This window comes from Sus scrofa, chromosome 7 (genome assembly GCF_000003025.6).
Source record: "Sus scrofa isolate TJ Tabasco breed Duroc chromosome 7, Sscrofa11.1, whole genome shotgun sequence".
NCBI classification, from domain to species: Eukaryota; Metazoa; Chordata; class Mammalia; order Artiodactyla; family Suidae; genus Sus; species Sus scrofa.
In genome coordinates this window covers 93,479,008-93,494,733 of record NC_010449.5, presented here as the reverse complement: position 1 = coordinate 93,494,733, position 15,726 = coordinate 93,479,008, and the positions used below count along the sequence as shown (strand labels likewise).

The 15,726-nt window shown below is 47.9% G+C and overlaps 1 protein-coding gene across 4 annotated transcripts in view; it reads right to left on the bottom strand.

The window, feature by feature from the left end:
* SMOC1 (SPARC related modular calcium binding 1) overlaps positions 1-14,670 on the bottom strand; it is a 148,269-nt gene extending 133,599 nt beyond the window's left edge. For all 4 annotated transcript variants that reach the window (XM_021099408.1, XM_021099410.1, XM_021099409.1 and 1 more), the window contains exon 1: positions 14,302-14,670. In XM_021099408.1, the coding sequence (XP_020955067.1) occupies positions 14,302-14,400 (99 nt within the window). In that variant the 5' untranslated portion in view covers positions 14,401-14,670. The remainder of the gene's footprint in view (positions 1-14,301) is intronic.

The window sequence follows — 15,726 nt, the reverse complement described above, 5'->3', positions numbered from 1 at the left end:
CACTTTCAGATGCTCGTCAACAAAGGCTTTTCCGAGTTCCCATCGTGGCACAGCAGAAACGAATCCGACTAGGAACCATGAGTTTGCAGGTTCCATCCCTGGCCTCGCTCAGTGGGTTAAGGATCCGGCGTTGCCGTGAGCTGTGGTGTCCCAGACATGGCTCGGATCTGGCACTGCTGTAGCTGTGGTGTAGGTCGCAGATGTGGCCCTGATCTGGTGTTGCCGTGGCTCTGGTATAGGCCGGAGGCTACAGCTCTGATTAGATCCCTAACCTGGAAACCTCCATATGCCGTGGGTACAGCCCTAAAAAGACAAAAACAAAAAACAAAAACAAAAACCACATAGGCTTTTCTGCTTCAGCCCTCAAATCTGATATGGATTTTTTAAAGCCTCCCAGGAAAATACTGTGCCAACCAAAAAAGCACACACCCACCCCCCACGCTCCAGACTACTTGCCATTGAATACAGGTGTGTCTGCACTGATTGCATTGCTACTGACAGGCATGAAGTGCTGTACACTAAGAATTACCTTTACTTCCAACTGTATCACTGGCTACATATTCTTTCTGCTCTGCTGAATTTTTTTTTTCTTTCACACCCTCACCTGGAGCATAGGGAAGTTCCTTGGCTAGGGCTGAATCCAAACCACAGCTGCCGGCCTATGGCCAGGGCAACACCTGATTCAAGCCACCGCATCTGCAACCTACATGATTCTTAATCCACTGAGTGAGGCCAGGGATCAAACCTGAAACCTCAGGGACATTATGTTGGGTTCCTAACCCGCTGAGCCACAACAGGAACTCCTGCTGCACATTTTTTTTTGGTCTTTTTGTTGTTTTAGGGCCGCACCTGCAGCATATGGAAGTTCCCAGGCTAGGGGTCCTATCAGAGCTGCAGCTGCTGGCCTACACCAGAGTGACAGCAACTCAGGATCCGAGCCACATCTGCAACTGACACCACAACTCACAGCAACGCCGGATCCTAAATCCACTGAGAGAGGCCAGGGATCGAACCCCTGTCCTCGTGGATGCTAGTTGGGTTCATTAACTGCTAAGCCACAAGGGGAACTCCCTGCTGCACATTTCTTAACTGAAACCTTCCAAATTTGTGAAAACCAAGAATCCACATCTTTTAGGGACTGAGAAACCAGAACCCTATGAAAGCGAAGGTGTAATAACAAGGATGGTGAAGACTCTGAAAGCCATGCGCTTTTTGGCCACGTGTTCCAACCACTGTACATTGGTGAACTGGCCGAAGGCAACTTAGAAATAGAATCCTCTCCTAAAATTCAGGCTACTTCCTCACCTTGGCTAGCCTTTTGCCACTTTCCCAAGTTTCCCAGGTCATCTTTGAATGGAAAAGTCTGGGACAGAGAGGAGGTGAGGATCTGGGTTCTGGCTCTGTCACAGTGAGCTGTGGGGACTCAGGTCAGTGCTTTTCTCATGCATAAAATGAAGGCACCCTGAGAGTCCTTCCAACTGTGGGACCCTGCAATCATGTTCTCTTCATGTTGGGGGCCTTCTGGAATCATTTTCATTTGGCCTATTCTGCTCTGAAAGTATCCAGACTTTTTCTACGTTCCCTTCTGCCTATCAGCTCCTAACCCTGGAGTGTCCGCACTCATGGGCCCCTTAGAGGTCATTTATTCTTCCTGTAACGATGCAGGAAGTGGTCACGCAGGAAGAGGAGACCATCCTCTCTGGCACATGAATGTGCAGCACACTTCTCGCCACATGTACCACCCACCACCATGCAGGGCTTCATGTGCCATAAATCCCCAAATGGGTACCGTGCTTCTTGTCCCAGCATCCTTCCAACGCTCCCACCTTATACAGCCATGGGGTCAGGAGGAGGGAGGAAACATAAACTGACCCCTAGCTCCAGAAATGTGTATCCTCGCTCCTACTCTGCATAGAGAGTGGCCCAAGGACTCAAAGCCTGTGTCATTCACAGCATGGCACTCTCCGGGACGAAGGGATTGGTTGAAAGAATGGGCATTTGATCTAATAGGGATCGGTAAGCTAAGAGCCAACATCTTCTGAAGAGTATCTAGGGAAGGGTGACTGGAGGCCAATTCTCTCTTCCCGCCCTTAAAAAGGGTGCTATTTGGATATGAAGCATGGAGCCACTGCAGCAATTCTGCCATCAAGAAACGCTGGGCTTTGGGGTTAAACAGACACCACAAAAAGGCAGAGGAGAGAAACAGATGCATTGCATGTCTGGTGACACCATTCAGCCACTGAATCCAACCAATCTTGAAACCCACTTTGTTATCTGTCCCTTCTATTACTTGAGCCAACGAATCCCCTTCATTGGGTAAGCCAGTTCAAAATATAGTATCTGTTTCTTCTGAGATATATTCCCAACTGATGTATATGCACCAAAGAGCACACACAAAGCTGACCTACACTTACCCTTCAAAGGCCTCCCAATTAGCACCAGAGAGTAAAACCAGTTCCCTCATGCCTGTACTGCTTCCACCCAAAACCAAGGCCACCAACTAAGAACTCGGGCAGCGCTGGGGTCACTTGCAGCCTCCCCACTGGGAAGCGGCTGCTGAGAAGGGAACGTTGGCCCCCAGTCCCCCTTCCTCTGTACCCCTCCATGCCAACACAAAGACAAGAAAGATGGCAATGCCACACAAGAGGTAGATGCACTTTTCACCATCACCTGTTACTTGTTTAAAAATCAGTGACTACACCCAATAAAGCACTGGGTCCCCAGATCATCACCATCGGGTGCTAATATCACAGATGTTATGTGCCTCCTGATAGAAATGCACCCCAGCTCCCATGAGGTACACTTGTCCCCTCCCCAATATCAAATCTATATCTGATCAAGCCACCAGCTCTGACTATCATTTTCCAGGAAGCATAAAGGACGGAGAAACACGTTACACAACTCAACAGGAAGGTAATCAGCAAAAGCTGGTGCAGAAAACCCTAGAAAGACCTGTTTATTCAACAAATCAATTAGAAAGTTAAAAGGAAGTAGAGAGGAAACTCACAGATTAAAAGAGGATTTAGGTACAGAGAAGCCCATAAGTGGACCTTAACTGGATCTTGATCTGAGAGATAATCAGGGAGATTCAAATGTTGATCAAATCCTATTACATTACAGGATTAATATTCTTTGGTTCTGATCTGACATTGTGGTCAAGTGTTTTTTACTGAGTCTTTATCTTTTTTATTTATGGATAATAAGATACAGTATCTGAACTTGCTTCAAAATCATCTGCGTAAGGACTGGAGGGACAGATAGAAGCATCGAGACCAGCCAGGAGTTGTTCACTGCTGGAGTTGAGCGAGGGTTCCAGGGAATTCATTGTACTAGTCCCTGCTTTTTTTGTGTCTATTTGGAAGTTCTCATAGCAAAGCTTTTTAATGAATGGAAAGGACCCAAAGATGAAGGAGAGTCTAAGCTCTTTGCCAAAATCCCAGTGTCATTTCCAGAAAAGCCCACATACCCAAAGTAACACTTTTTATATAAATCTCCCCAAATAATTGCCTTGACAGAATACTTCCAGTTGACCCATCTTTCCAAAGGTTATTGTGAATTCCTGAAACAGGACAAGCACTCCTTCCACGGGGTTACATTAAGTTCAGTTCACACTGCACAGCACAGAGAACTCTACCCAATGGTCTGTGATCATCTCTGTGGGAAAAGAATCTGAAGGAGAATGGATGGGTGTGCATGTGTAACTGACTCACTCTGTTGTCCAGCAGAAATGATCACAACCTTGTAAAGCAACTACACTTCGATAGTACTTTAAAAATGAAAAACATTTAGTTCACAGAAAATGCTATGCAAGCTCACATCAAACATTAAATGCATGGATGACGTGTGTATAGTATTTGTTGCTGCTTGTACCACCCAAGCCTTTAGACACTCATTCACCCTAATTTCTATAACCTCAGCAGGGAAAGATCTTTCTCATCCTGACACCAAAGACAGAAGCCATAACGACAGATTAATTACACACAGATGTAATTCAGTAGATTGAAACCAGTGTCTTTTTTTTTTTTTTTTTTTGGCGGGGGTGGGGGGTCACATCCATGGCATGCAGAAGTTCCCGGGCCAGGGATCGAACATGAGCCGCAACAGTGACCACACTGAGTCCCTAACCGCTAGGCCACCAGAGAACTCCCCAAACCAGTGTCTTTTCATGAAAGGCATTTGCCAGACATGACAGCAAAAGAGATTAATACTGAATATTAAAAAAAAAAAAAACTCTTCCCAAGTCAGTGAGGTGAAAAAAAAAACTACCATCCCTTTTTTAAACATTAACAAAAATTCTGGACAGATGATTCCCAAAAGAAAAGGAACTAATATAGGATGGCCAGATACGATACAGGATACCCAGGTAAACATAAATTTCAGATAAATAACAAATAATTGATATGTGTATAACTGAATCGCTTTGTTGTACAGCAGAAATTATCACACTGTAAATCAACTACACGTCAATAAAACTTAAAAAACGGGAGAAAACAAAAAATTGAGGCCATAATTATGCAAAAATATTATTTGTTTTTTATCTAAATTCCAATTTATGCCATTTACATTGTTTTACATTACACCGTTCAAATTTACATTATTCAATTACATTATTCTAATCTATGCAATTTATAATTTAGGCAATCCTACAGTAGTATTTTCATTTGCCAATTCTGGCAACCCTAACTAATGGCCAATAAATTTGCAGGATTGGCAGCATCTCTGAAGTACCAGGATGTGTGTAGAGTTTTTCCATGCTTTCAACCTTTATACAAATAGTAGAATAATGTATGCATCCTTCCACAATGTGCCTATTTTCACCCCACATTTTGATTATGAAATTGATCCATAAGAATGAGTGATGCTTTATCTCAGACATTTTCAGTACTATGTAATATTCCATTATTTGGATATACCATAATTTACATTTCTAGTCTCCTGTTGATGGACCATGAGCCAGCTTACAATTTTTGCTGCTACCAAAAATGCTGCTATGAATGTCCCTAAACCTGTCTCTTGGTATACATTTAAACACATTTCTCTAGGGCACATACTGGAGTACAATTACAAGCTCAAAGAGTGTGTACGACTTCAACGGTAATTCTACGAAGTGATTGTGCTAATTTATATCCCCACCAGAAGCAATAAATACATTTTTTACAGTTACATCCTGCTGAGGTTAATTGAAAACTCTCCTTTAAAGCAGACCGAGTTCAAAGCATGCAGAAACTGAGTTGGAAGCCTGGTACTAATAGGTACTAAGCCTAAAAATCAACCCAACATGAGCACAGGCTGACTGTGTCTGAGGTAGACAGGGATTGGGCTGGGTTGAGACGGGTTTGGAGCTCTCTTTAAAATCATGCATGTTTTAATCCTCATTACTTTCCTTCAAGATTAAAATATGCTCATCGTAAACAAAATGATTTTAATAATTACTAAGACGCATCTCATAGAAATGGAATCTCTCCCTTGTGACCGCCAGTAACAACGTGACATATAATCCACCCAACTGTTCTACAAGGGAAATCAACTTTTTTAGGAGATTACGCATTTTGGTTTGCATTTTACTTCTTTTTACCATATGTAATATTTCTTTACAAGGAAAGAAGCAATCTATATTTATCAAAAATTCTGTTATTCAATAAATATTTACTAAGCACCTGTTCCTGGGCAGGATGGAGTCTACAAAGAAAATTAAGCAAATCTACCATTAAGAGGTTCCCTCTAAAAGGAAAGAAACTAACAGATGCAGGTCATAATAATGGTCCCCACTTATCAATCACCCTCTCTGAGCCAGGCACTGTTTTAGACCCTTAATGGATGTGATAAGCAGAATAATAGCTTCCCATTGTCCACGTCCTAATCCTAATACTGCTATGTTATGTGGCAAAGAGGAATTAAGGTTGCTAATCAGCTGACCTTAAAATAAGGAGAACAGTTTGGGTTCTCCAGGGGAACCCAAAGTCAGCAATAACAGGGGTCCTTAAGTGAGGAAGAGGGAAGCAGAAGAGTCAAAACCAGAGAGATGGCAGCATGAAAAAGATTCCCCCGCCACTGCTGGCTTTGAAGGCAGTAGGGGGCTATAAGCCAATGAATGCAGGCAATTTCTAGAAGCTGGAAAAGGCAAGAAAATGAATTCTCCCCTAGAGCCCCCAGAAGAAAACTCAACTTTGCTGATTATTTAAGCCACCAAGACCTGTGTCAGACTTCTGACTTCCCCAAATGTGTGCTGCCACGAAGTTTGTGGTATTTGTCACCACAGGAATAGATATAGGAGTAAGAATAGGAACAGGAAGCTAAAACTTCCCACTTCATCTGCCCCACACCCAGGAACATAGATGCTATGACTTCCATTGAACACACTGGGGAACCATGGACCCAAGAGGGTGAATGACTAGCCCAGGTTCACAGTGGCAAAGCCAGACTCAAACTGGGGTCTGCCTACCTCCAAAGCCTGTGTGGAGGCTGCCCCACTGGAATACAGGACAGATGGAGACATGCACTGCCCCAGGGGTAAGCAAAGCAGAGGGGCGCTGGGAAACCCTCCCAGGGAAAGGCTGGGAGGACTACGTAGAGCAGTCTGAGCCTTTCAAGTGATGGACAGGAAAGGCAATGTAACCAAAAGTTCAGTGCGACCAAAGTCTGGGGCACGTGGGGGTGGGGGTACCCAGTGCGAGGGAAGGCTGGGTACCTCAAGGAGAGACCAGCGCTGTCCAATATGATAGACACTAGTCACATGTAGCTATCAACATTTACACTTAAGTTAATTAAAACCAGGAAGTTCCCCCAGGGCACAGTGGGTTAAGGATCCAGTATTGCCACAGCTGTGGCATAGGTCAAAACTTCAGTGCGGGTTCAATCCCTGGCTGGGGAACTTTCACATGCTGTGGTTGCAGCCAAAAAAAAAAAAAAACTTAATTAAATCAAATTAAGTTAAAAATTCAGTTTCTAAGTTTTCCTTATCACATTTAAAAGTTTAATAGCAAAAAAAAAAAAGAACCAACTTCAATAGCCACATGTGTCTAATACTGGACAGTGCAGATATAGAACACATCCATCCTGGCAAAAGGGCCTACTGGACAGCACTGCAGAGGAAGGGGAGTCCTTGGAATCATCCTTGAGCCAGTCAGGGGTCCTGTGTACCCTCATGTCCTTTTGTAAAACATTCTCCTTCTCACCCTCTTACTTGTTACTAGTTTTGTGTCCTCTCCCCTGGGGCTTTGCAGAGTTTTTCAAGAAGATGTGCATGATAACATGCACAAAAAAGTATCATTAACTCCCAGCCCTGTCCTAGAGATGCTATTTAGCCCTGCAAATGAACTCTTCTGGGAGGTGGGTCCTGTTTTTCTCCACTGCCAAAAATTCGGGAGTTTTCATTGTGGCCTAGTGGAAAGAAATCTGACTAGTATCCATGAGGAGGCAGGCCACGCTCAGTGGGTTAAGGATCCAGCATTGCCATGAGCTGTGGTGTAGGTCGCAGACACGGCTCGGATCCCGAATTGCTTTGGCTGTGGTGTAGGCTGGCAGCTGTAGCTCCAGTCATATCCCTAGCCTGGGAACTTCCATGTGCCAAGGGTGCAGCCCTAAAAAACAAAGAAAAAAAAAAAAAATCAGTCCCTATCTTAGGCAATCAGATCAATGCTGCAGTAAGAACTGGTGGTCGCTCCCATTGTAGAGTACTTGTCAGCTTGCAAAGCATCTGACACTTTGTCTCACAGAAACGGGCTCTGTCCGGGTCCTCCCCAGGGTGGGAGGGGCTCTTCTGAGACTCAGGCTCTTCTGAATGGCCTTTCCCGCTTGGCAGAGGCTACCGCACTCCTGCTCCAGAAAAAGGAGGTTGAACTCAACCGAGGCCACGTCCTAGAAGTACACAGAGCCCCACACCTAACATGCTTAGGTGTCTGCCAAAGGTAAGATGAATTTGTGATCTGGCAATTGAGTTTAGAAAGATGTCAGGGGCGAGAGGAAATCCAGTTAATTGCTACACTGACCTATCATTTTGGGATCTTTATGAGGCTGTTGGGTGTGTTCTCGGAGATCCAGTTAGTTCTCTCACCCCCTTGGTAACTCAGGCTCCCTGTACGGCCCCTATGGACAACGCTAACCCTGTCTGGCAGGCCTCACAGGCAGCTCTGATCGAATTCCCATCCGCAGCTCAACCCTTGTCCCCTCCCAAACAGCCCTGCGGTGACAAATGCAGGAGGAGGGGGCCCTCCCCACTGACATCTCCCCACCTCCCCACTCCCCCCACACACGCCAGCAATGCCAGGAACTTGGCTGCTTAAACAATAGATCTCTATGTGGTCGGGAGAGAAAGGGTGCCCTGTACCTGCTGAGCTGAGCAGCGGGGGGCCAGTTCCCCTCCCCCAGCTTCTGCCAAGGTGGGTGAGGGAGGAGGTGGGAGTGAAGGCAGGGATCAGCCAGAAACACGCCTCCCCCACCCCCGCTGGCAAATAAGGCTTCTGGCCCCAGGGTCAGCTGGTGAACCTTTCTGCTCCGCAGGACTGGGAACTCAGACGGGCAGGGTTGATCCCCTGAGCACGCGAGAGGGAAGATCGCCCACGGCGGGCTCAGTGGCACAAACGAGCCCACTGGCAGCTGATGCAGATATTCATGCGGGGCCCTGGATCCAACAGGCCAAGAATTAAAACAGAAGCCAATAATCGCTCCCCAATGTGGTATTTTGGGTCGTTTCTAAGATGCACATCTGGAAAGGGGGAGAAGGGAGAAAGAGGCAAGAAAGAAGTCCTACTCAGGGAATTCTTATTTGGCTGACCTCAGGTGCAAGGAATTGATGAATCATAATCTTTAGTCCATGACACACTCAACACTGGTCCACGCAAGGGCCACTGCTTTTTTTTTTTTTAATTTAATAAGCTACTAGACGTTTACCAAAGGACAACTACCTTCAAACTCACCCCCTCCAATAAAAAGATAAAAGACATTAATGTACACTAACCTTATTCTTTCCCACACCAATCCATCGCCCTGCCTCACCCTAACCTCCTCCGATCCTATGTACCTGGCTTTTCTTCTTATATAATTTTCTTGTGGCTATATGTATTCCAAAAACTTTTTTTTTTTTAGTTTTAGCTATTTATAAATTAAAAAATATTTCACACTGCATATTTCAGTGTGTGTCTTTTATTTGATATCATATTACCCAGATGCATGCGTTTTTTTGTTTTGTTTTGTTTTGTCTTGTTTATCTTTTTAGGAAGTTGACAGGCTAGGGGTTGAATCAGAGCTCCAGCCGCTGCCCTACACCACAGCCACAGCAACGTCGGATCCTTAACCCACTGAGCGAGGCCAGGGATCGAACCTGTGTCCTCATGGATGCTAGTCAGATTTGTTTCCCCTGAGCCACGACGGGAACTCTGCATCCGTATTCTTTCCAACTCCACATCTGTATTTTTTTTCGAGTCACTTGTTCATTTGTTTTGACTATTATTCTTCACTGTGTGACTATGTCACAGTTGATTAATTTGCCCTCCAACTAATGGGTATCTGGGCTCTTTCCAGGCTTGTGGTACTCTGACACAGGTGCACAAGTCTCCTTCTGGACACGAGTTTCTCTTGGGCATATATACTTATGAATGGACTTGCTGGGCCATAAGAAGTTGGAGAGTCAACTTTAGGAGATAATGAGATATTATCAAAGTGTTTTCCCATTTGATTGCATTTCCCGGGGTTACTGAAATGATTGTTTCCTCTTCCTGTCCTTCTCAGTTTTGTTTCTTTAAATTTCATGTGTAAGCTCTATCCAAATTTTTTTTTTTTTTTAGGGCCACACCTGTGGCATATGAAAGTTCTCAGGCTAGGAGTAGAATTGGAGCTGCAGCTGCAGCCGATGCCCCAGCTTACAGCAACGTTGGATCCTTAACCCACTGAGCAAAGCCAGGGATCAAACCCACATCCTCCTAGAGAAAATGTCAGGTCTTTAACCCGCTGAGCCACAACAGGAAGTCCTCTCCAAATATTTAAATCAAGTTCTTAGCTTAACACCTTAACTACCCTCTCAGCTAAATCCCCCATGGAAAAGAAAGATTCTTGTCCCAAACATAGATAATAAGAAGGGCATCTATGCAGGCACAAGGACCTTCCCCGGTCCAGACACTGAGACAGGTTAGTCAAATGGAAGGGAACTGCCTAGAAGCTGCTTTGAATTTGGCAAATGCATGGTTTACGAAAAGGGTCTAGGAGTTCTCATCGTGGCTCAGTGGTTAACAAACCCGATTAGTATACATGAGGATGCGGGTTCGATCCCTGGCCTTGCTCAGTGGGTTAAAGATTCAGCGTTGCCATGAGCCATGGTGTAGGTTGCAGACATGGCTCAGATCCCATGTTGCTGTGGCCATGGTATAGGCCGGCAGCTGTAGCTCCAACTGGAACCCTAGCCTGGGAACCTCCATATGCCGGAGGTGTGGCCTTCAAAATCCAAAAAAAGAAAAAAAAAAATGTCTAGGTGGAATCAAGGCTTGTTCCCCCATCCAAGTTTGCTTGCTCGATCTCTACCCACCCCCCAAACCTCCCGTAACTATTCCACACACTTATTTTTAAGCAAGGAATAAAGTCTAAAATGGAAAAAAAAGGGGGGGGTTAAGTAATCAATTTCACATTTAAATGAGAGCAGGGGGTCCAGCATGGACATCGCTATACAGTCAAATTCATTTCAATAAATATTTACAGAGTATTTTGCAGTGTGACCAGCATACTGACAAATCAGATCTCTCTTCTGCCCTCAAGAGGTGGTGAGCTGGGTCATTTAACGAGACAGGAGCAAGCGTGGATTGCTGAAGGGGCCAGTGAGTGCCAAGAAGATGAAGAGGCGGTCTGATCTCAAGGCACTCATTGTAGATGATTTAGCAGAGTTATAAAGCAAGTGATCCAGACACCAAAATTGTACAAAGGTGAGAGGAAACCAAAACGGTGTTCTGCAGGAAAGTTCCCAGAGAGTGATGCGGGAGCTGGGTTTTGTTTTTGTTTTTGTTTTTCAATGGCCGCCCCCTAGACATATGGAAGTTCCTGGGCCAGGGATTGAACCCATCCCTCTGCAGGGACCTGAGCTGCTGCAGTCAGATTCTTAATCCACTGCACCACAGCGGGAACTCTTTGAGCTGGGTTTTGAAGGAGGAATCATGTAAATGAGAGGAGAGAGGACAAAGAATATGCCTCAAACAATTCAGAAGTCAGCTCTCTCAGACTTCTTGATCTTCCCATTTCCTGCTACTTTCTTAAACTTCTTACATCTAGGTCCTGCCCCTAGTCCTGCTAAAGCGGAACCCATGGGTCACTGTTAAACAGACCTTACCTGCATGTATTTGTTCATTCCACAGGTGCCAGGCCCTGTGCTGAGCTCTGGGGTTACACTGATGGACAGAATGAGCACAACTCCTGCCCTCACCCAGCTCCCAGTCTGCAGGGCAGACAGATTTAGACAAAGACAGGCAGTGGCTTGGCCTGACCATCACGCAGACTCCATCAGCCTGGGAGAGCCCCTCCCCCACCCAGTCCCCCTCCCCAGAAATATTTCCAGTAAATTGTGCAGGATTAAAGAAATGGCTGCCTCCTCCATAATTAAAAGGCTCCTGACCAGTGTCCCAGGTAGCCACGCGGCTGCGGGAAGCTGAGAGACCAAGAAATCAGGTGCTTCCTACATAATAGCCTCCAATCTGATACTTGATAGCTGCTGGTTTCCAGAGGCAAACAAATGTCAGGCATTTTATGAAGGCAGGAAGCAAATAAGGGGGCAAGGATTGGGGTCTAGGCCTCGGGGGAGCTCAATTAGTGAGCCAGATAAAGTTAACCCGCAAGGGCGTGCTCTCCGTTTCCTAGAAAGCCAGCTGGAAAAGATGCCAATCCTTAAGCCTCTGTCACTCAAAAGATTAACAGAAGAGACCCAGGGGTGCCCAAGGGAATTCTGCAACAGCCAGATGTTTCTGCTCCTCCTGTGACACTGCTGCTCACAACCAGGGCCACATCTCTGAGGCCACCAAGAAAGTCACAGAACTGCAGTCTTCCGCGATCGGTTGAAACTCAAAGACATTACCCCTTAGCGATATAGACACCCCAAAATAGCATCAATAATTCTTTCTTACAGACTTGCCTGATGCCCATTCAACAGGAACAGCATCATAGTTGGAGGAACAGAACCTGAAGCTGCTTGATGGTGTGGAAAGCGCACAACCTATACATCCATATAAACCAAAATTTGGCTCCCACACCTATGGGTGCACCGTGAGTGCTGCAAGTAAGGCTTTCGGCTTCCCTGAGTCTCAAGTGCAAAATTACACTAAAAAGACCCACCTTCTTGTTCTCATAAGCAACAGCAATCATGGAAAGTGCCTAGTCCAGGGATTCATGCTTTCATTGGGGGCTACACATGCATTTAGGTAACCACATGCTCAAGATAGCAGCTTCCCCTGGTACTTTCTAAGTGTGTGTGTGTGAGAGAGAGAGAAAGAGAGAGAGAGATGGAGAAAATAGATCTGGGACACACACAAGCCTATTTACAATCCCTGTTTATGTTCTACCATTTCTATCAAATTAATAAACTAAAGAAGCTGGAGGAGAAACTAAGCCATGTCTCTATTGTCCCCTGAAGTCCCTAGCTTTTCCCTAAGAGCTGCTTCCTCCAGTTTCAAGAGGCAAGGAAGAAAGGCCATATGGTTTGAGACGCTAGACCCGGCCGGCAGCAAACGAGCCCCCCACCATTTGTCTCCGGGCCTCTCCTGTGGGCGGGCATCTAGATTTCAGTCGGGGTGCTCTGGTCTGCGTCTCTGTCTTGACTGTTCCTAATTATTGGAGGGAACGCTGTGGCTCTCCTGACCCCAGAGTTTAAGAGCTGCGAGTCCTAATATCAAACCGTGCAGCTTCATTTAAAAGGCATCCTCATCTGCATCCATAAAAGTCACTCCCGGAGCCCCGACTTGCCCCAGCTTTGGGAATGCCTGCTGTCGAGGATTTATGACACGCCCTGGATCTAATCGGCCGCACTTTAACTGCTGCTGTTGCACATCTGGTCATAAAAGCAAGGGCCGACCCAACACGGGGACAAACACTTTTCTTTCCTAAGTGGCTGCAAATCTGATCTCACAGTGATAGCTGGGCTCAGATGTAATCAGCCAGCATCTGGGCAGTCATTAAGGCTCGTCAAGCTTTGCAAGGCTCCCCCACACACACACACACAACAGCTATAAAGATGATTCTCCTGTAGCAAGAGCTATGAATAAAGAACCTGCAATGTGAACAGGTGGCAACGGGCTAGGCCCAATATTATCCAGGAAAGCATGCGTTGTTTAAGAGGCCAACCTTGTTTTCACAAGGATCCCAGCTACTTTCACAAGGGTTCTCCCTCTGCTGGGTGGAGGCGTGCAGCTACCTCAAGAAACAACTAGCCCGACATAACCTAATTCTTGGCCAGCAATTGTCTGGATAAATTTGGTCAAATGAACCCCTAGATGCTTTAAGAGTTTTTTAAAGCAGTGGAATTGTTCATTAGACTCACTGGGTGGGTGTAGGGGAGCAGTAATCTAGCCCAGAAATGAACACAATGCTGTCGCTTCCAGGAGGTTTTACAATGCCCTGGACAGCCTGTCCTGTGCACAGAATTGGCTTGTTTCACATCGTTCAGGAACTCCAATCAGACCAAGGTTCAACACGTAGTTCAACCCCCCCCCCCCCAGCGCGGGGGAAGAGACCCTTGAACACTGCCAGCTCCTCTCCACCAGCTCTTCACAGCCCTCACCTCTATCTATCCCTCCTCCGAGGCTGTACCCAGCGGGAGGGAGCATTAAAATTATCTGCTGTGGGTTTTACGAGCAGCGATCGCTTTTTAAAACAACAACAACACAAGGTCCTTGTGTGGCTCTCGGGTAACCTAAAACCCTGCAGGCAGAGCTACCCCGCTGCTTGCCAAGAACGCCAGCGCTCCAGGACCGCGCGTAGGGTGAGACCACAGGGCAGCCCTGCTAGAGCGGAGAGCCTCGGATGCAGGAGTCTTGGGGCAAAGTGCTCGGGGAGACGAGATTGGGCAAGAGAACCCACAAGTGACAGTGGGGAAGCGGGGGAGGGGAGGGAGGAGGCAGGGTCCGTGCTGCAGGAAAGAATGGGGTGGGGGTGGGGGGACAATGGGAGAAAATGTTATTTCAACAACTTCGCCAAGAAGCCCGCAGGGGACTGGGTAGTGGGTGAGGGGGGACAAGGTCTGACACCCCCCCTTCCCCCTCCCCCGCCCCCGAGGCATGAGGACCAGGGACCTCGGTCTCCCTCCGCAGGTGGGCGTGCGGCTGGGGGCGCACTTACCCTGGGGCCCGTGGTGCGGTGGCCGCGAGCCGGGGACAGCTGCACCAACACGAGCAGCAAGTGGGGCGTGAGCAGGCGGGCGCAGCGCGCGGGCAGCATGGTGCCAGGGGGGCCGTGCACAGGGCTTCGGGCAGGGGTGGCGGGCTCCGCGGGGCGCACGGCCGCGCCTGCCTTTCTGCCTTCCTTCCCTCGTGTGCCCTGGCGACGGCGGGCGGCGGGCCGCGGCGGTACAGCCCGAGCTCGCTGAGGCTGTGGTCGGAGCGCGCGCTCATGAACCGCCGGGTAGGCGAGCTGAGCGCGAGCGTGAGCTCTACGCGCGGCGCTCTCCGCTGGCCCAGCCGGGGCGGCAGCAGGTTGGATGCCAGAGCCCGGGCCATGGGAATTCCCGTTATAAACCCCCGGGAGAGGCGGGGCGGAGCCGGGAGGCCTTGATTGACAGGCGGGGAGGCCCGTGGCAGCCGCCCTTCTGGCAGGTGAAAGCCAATGGGAAAGAGGAAAGGGGGGAGGCTCGCGGTCGTCCCAGCTGAGGAGCGACACTCGGCTGCTCCGCGGGAGTGGGCTTCGGGAGAGACTGGGCTAGAGGAGCTTTCTCTTGGCCATTCGGTATGATGAAGCCCCCAAGAACTCCAGCAGGCTGAACATACCAGAATGCCCACTCGGCTAGTGATAACACCTTAAGCATGTATAGTTTTCAGTACGGGCTAGGTATCTGCTTGCTGGGGAGAGCCCCCCACCCTTGAGTCTTGGATGATGCTGACCCTGCGACCTGGTGGGGGATCCAGGATTAGAACCCAGACGTCCTGGCTCCCTGCCTCTAACTGGAGGGCCGACTGGCAGCCTCTCTGTGGCCTAGGAGTTCTGGCGAGAGGTCAAAGGGGACCTCATCTCCCGGTGGGGGGAGCAGGAGGAAAAAGCATCGGCGGGAAGGGTAGTCTGTGCTGCGAATGGTTCAGAGGAGGGAAGGAGACTCTCCCAAGTGCCCAACCCACTTGGAGAGGACAGGCCAGCCAAGCATCTAGTAGGATGTTGGCAGGTTCTGCCCAGGGCAGTCCCCAGGAGGCCATCCCAGGAATGGTCACAGACACATCACAGCAGCTCCTCCACGGAGTGAGGTAGTCCCCAGCATTCAACCCTAGAGAACCATGGTTTATCTTATGGGCAAGACAACCCTTAGTGTTTATTTTCATTGGTATGAACCACTCATTTCAGAAAGAGGGATACTTTTCTCCAACCAGGCTGGAAGCTGCACCAGGGCTTAACTCCTCCTCCCTGAGAGCCTGAGAGGTCCTAACAAAGGTTAGCTCTGCTCCCTTCCAGCTTCTCTCCTGGGTTGTGTAAACACACTTCCCAGCCATCTCCTGCATTCAGTTTTGCCCACTCCCTTTGCCCACTATCCAGCCTCCCCCAGCAGCCAGTCATCCTTCT